The 3,337-nt window shown below is 37.4% G+C and overlaps 2 protein-coding genes and 1 pseudogene across 2 annotated transcripts in view; 2 read left to right on the top strand and 1 right to left on the bottom strand.

Moving 5' to 3' along the window:
• LOC106883485 (zinc finger protein 239) overlaps positions 1–3,337 on the top strand; it is a 25,215-nt gene that overhangs the window by 1,956 nt on the left and 19,922 nt on the right. The gene's annotated exons all lie outside the window — the stretch shown is intronic.
• On the top strand, positions 7–3,331 carry LOC106883476 (zinc finger protein 239). The gene has a single exon (XM_052977552.1). The coding sequence runs from the start codon at positions 136–138 to the stop codon at positions 1,174–1,176; it is 1,041 nt and encodes a 346-aa protein (XP_052833512.1). The 5' UTR covers positions 7–135; the 3' UTR covers positions 1,177–3,331.
• LOC128251206 (5S ribosomal RNA) lies at positions 1,975–2,093 on the bottom strand (annotated as a pseudogene).

The raw sequence follows: 3,337 nt of genomic DNA, 5'->3' as shown, positions 1-3,337 counted from the left end.
ATAGCAGTATTTATTAGGAATAATCTGTAGGACAAGAACAAAAACTGTATCCACATATGTTGTGTTGATTGAAGTAAGATAATGGACAAATTGATTATTTAAGATAGTTGAAGAATATATTTTTATTCTGAAGAGATGTCACAAAAGAAACCACAATCAACATATCACTGTGATATCTGTGAAAAGTCTTTCACTCAGAAATGTCATCTAACCACTCACATGCGCATTCATACAGGAGAGAAGCCATTTTACTGTGATATTTGTGGTAGATCATTCCCTCAAAATAGCTATTTAGCTGTTCACAAACGTATTCATACAGGGGAGAAGCCATTTCACTGTGATATCTGTGGTAAATCTTTCACTCAGGCAGCCACCTTAACTGTACACAAGCGTATTCATACAGGGGAAAAGCCATTTTGCTGTGATATTTGTGGTAAATCATTCTCTCAAGGATCTACCTTCACTGTACACAAACGTATTCATACAGGGGAGAAGCCATTTCACTGTGATATCTGTGGTAAATCATTCTCTCAGGGAAATGCCTTAAGAGTACACAAATGTATTCATACAGGGGAGAAGCCATTTCACTGTGATATCTGTGGTAAATCATTCTCTCAGCTACATGCCTTAACAGTACACAAGCGCATTCATACAGGGGAGAAGCCATTTCATTGTGATGTTTGTGGTAATTCATTCTCTGAAAGTAGCTATTTAACAATACACAAACGTATTCACACAGGAGAGAGGCCATTTAACTGTGGTATTTGTGGTAAATCATTCTCTTTTAATTGTCTCTTCATTAAGCATCATCGTATTCATACAGGAGAAAAACCATTTCACTGTGATATCTGTGGGAAATCATTCTCCGTAAATAGCGGCTTAACTACTCACAAACGTATTCACACAGGAGAGAAGCCATTTGAGTGTGGTATTTGTGGTAAATCATTCTCTGCATGCAGTAGCTTAACTACTCACAAGCGTATTCATACAGGAGAGAATCCATTTCACTGTGATATCTGTGGGAGATCATTCTCCATATTTAGCAACTTAACTACTCACAAACGTATTCACACAGGAGAGAAGCCATTTGAGTGTGATATCTGTGGTAAATCATTCTCTACAAGCAGTAATTTAACTACTCACAAGCGTATTCATACAAGGGGAAAAGCCATTTAACTGTGATATCTGTGGTAGGTCATTCTCTCAAAACAGTAATTTAACTAAAGATTCTTTTCACAAACTAAACAAGTAAATAATATGCCCACACCTATGAACATGAGTAAAAACATATCTAATGAAACACCTCAACCAAAATACAAAGTTCACCAGAGAAAAGATATTAATAATAGTAAAACTAATTAGACAAAAATTAATCAGGACAGCAAACATTGGAGAAAGGAGAAGTCCAAGAAGAAACAACTGATAGGATATACATGGAAATTATTAATGTGTCAAAAAGAAATATAGACAGTGAGAAATTGCAATTATTGATGAAAGGATTAAAATTCACACCTACGCCTACAGTCAACCATCAGGAATTGGAGGAAGATATCTAAGACTTTGATTGGAAACTACCTCTTTTACTTGTTTCAGTCTTTTGACTGTGGCCATGCTGGAGCACCGCCTTTAGTCGAGCAAATCGACCCCAGGACTTATTCTTTGGAAGCCTAGTACTTATTCTATCGGTCTCTTTTGCCGAACCGCTAAGTTACGGGGGCATAAACACACCAGCATCGGTTGTCAAGCAATGTTGGGGGGACAAACACATACACACACACATATATATATACATATATACGACAGACTTCTTTCAGTTTCCGTCTACTAAATCCACTCACAAGGCTTTGGTCGGTCCAAGGCTATAGTAGAAGACACTTGCCCAAGATGCCACGCAGTGGGACTGAACCCGGGACCATGTGGCTGGTAAGCAAGCTACTTACCACACAGCCACTCCTACGCCTATAAAGTATTGGATGCTTACAGCACCTAGGTTTCCCAAGCGGTCACCCATCTAAGTACTCACTAGGCTCGACATTGCTTAACTTCGGTGATCGGACGAGAACCGGTGCTCTCAGCATGATATGGCCGTGTAGTTTTTTACTAATAAAAATAATGAGAATGATGAATCCTTGGAGAAAAATAAATCAAAATTTAACCCACCAAAAGGACAAAATACACATCATTGATATCCTCCTCAGTTTTTTTCCACTGGGGCGAAACATCAACGTCAGACCGAACATTTCAAAACTAGAAATGTCTATCTTTATACGTCTTGAAAATGACAACACATTTGTCATCAAAGAAGTGAATAAAGGGGATGTCATTGTCATAATGGATACGGAATATTACTGGGATCTAGCTGAAGATCATTTGAACGTTCTACCGTGAAATGCCCTCAAGTATTGACCACAGCATCAAGAAGAAACTCAATTATTTAGTCTTAAAACATTGTAACTTCCTCACTTCTAACGAAAGGGACTATATTACCAATTTTGAGTCGAGATCCAGCAACTTGTATGGCTTACCTAAAATACACAAGTCAAAAGAAATACGAAATGCTATAAAGGAACAAGGTTGTGAATACATAAAACTACTATGACCAAAAGACCTTAAACTATTATAGCTGGTCCAGCCTGTCTTCTACATAGTCTGAGCAACCTCATTGACAATATCCTAAAACCAGTGTAGTTTACATTCCTAGTTTCATATCGATTTCCTGACACATCTGCCCAAAACAACAGAATCCAATCCACTGTTAGTTTTGACGTAACAAACTTATATATGAACATTCCACATGATTTGTGAATTACTGTCATAAAACATTGGGTCAAGAAACATAGAGAAGTGATCCCCTGTAGATTTATTGTAACCTTCATCTTAGACGCAGTCAGCCTCAGCATCGAAAACAATATATTCCTTTTCAACGGAAAAAAACTACCTCCAAATTCAAGGCATAGCTATGGGGACGTGATATGCTCCAGTTTTCATGAACTCAGTACTGGGATACTTGGAACAAAACCTATATAAAAAAAATTGAAGAGAACTATGGCATGATCTTTAGAAGACATGTAAAGGACACATAGAAAAGATACCTTGATGATTGTTTCCTAAATTGGACCAAATGGAAAAACTTAGGTTTTGTGAATTTTCCCAAGTCCTCTACCCACCCCCTTGGAAAAGATTTTCCCCACAAATTTCTTTATAATTGTATTTTATGCCATTTGAAAGGTATTTCTATAACATTTCAATGAAAACACCCCATTTTCCTAAAAGTTATAAGGGAAAAACTCAGATCTTGTGAATTTTCCAAAGTCCTCTCCCCACCCTCCCGTTGCTT

The sequence above is a fragment of the Octopus bimaculoides genome, chromosome 28 (genome assembly GCF_001194135.2).
Source record: "Octopus bimaculoides isolate UCB-OBI-ISO-001 chromosome 28, ASM119413v2, whole genome shotgun sequence".
Lineage (NCBI taxonomy): Eukaryota > Metazoa > Mollusca > Cephalopoda > Octopoda > Octopodidae > Octopus > Octopus bimaculoides.
This window is presented reverse-complemented; position numbering and strand designations above follow the sequence as displayed.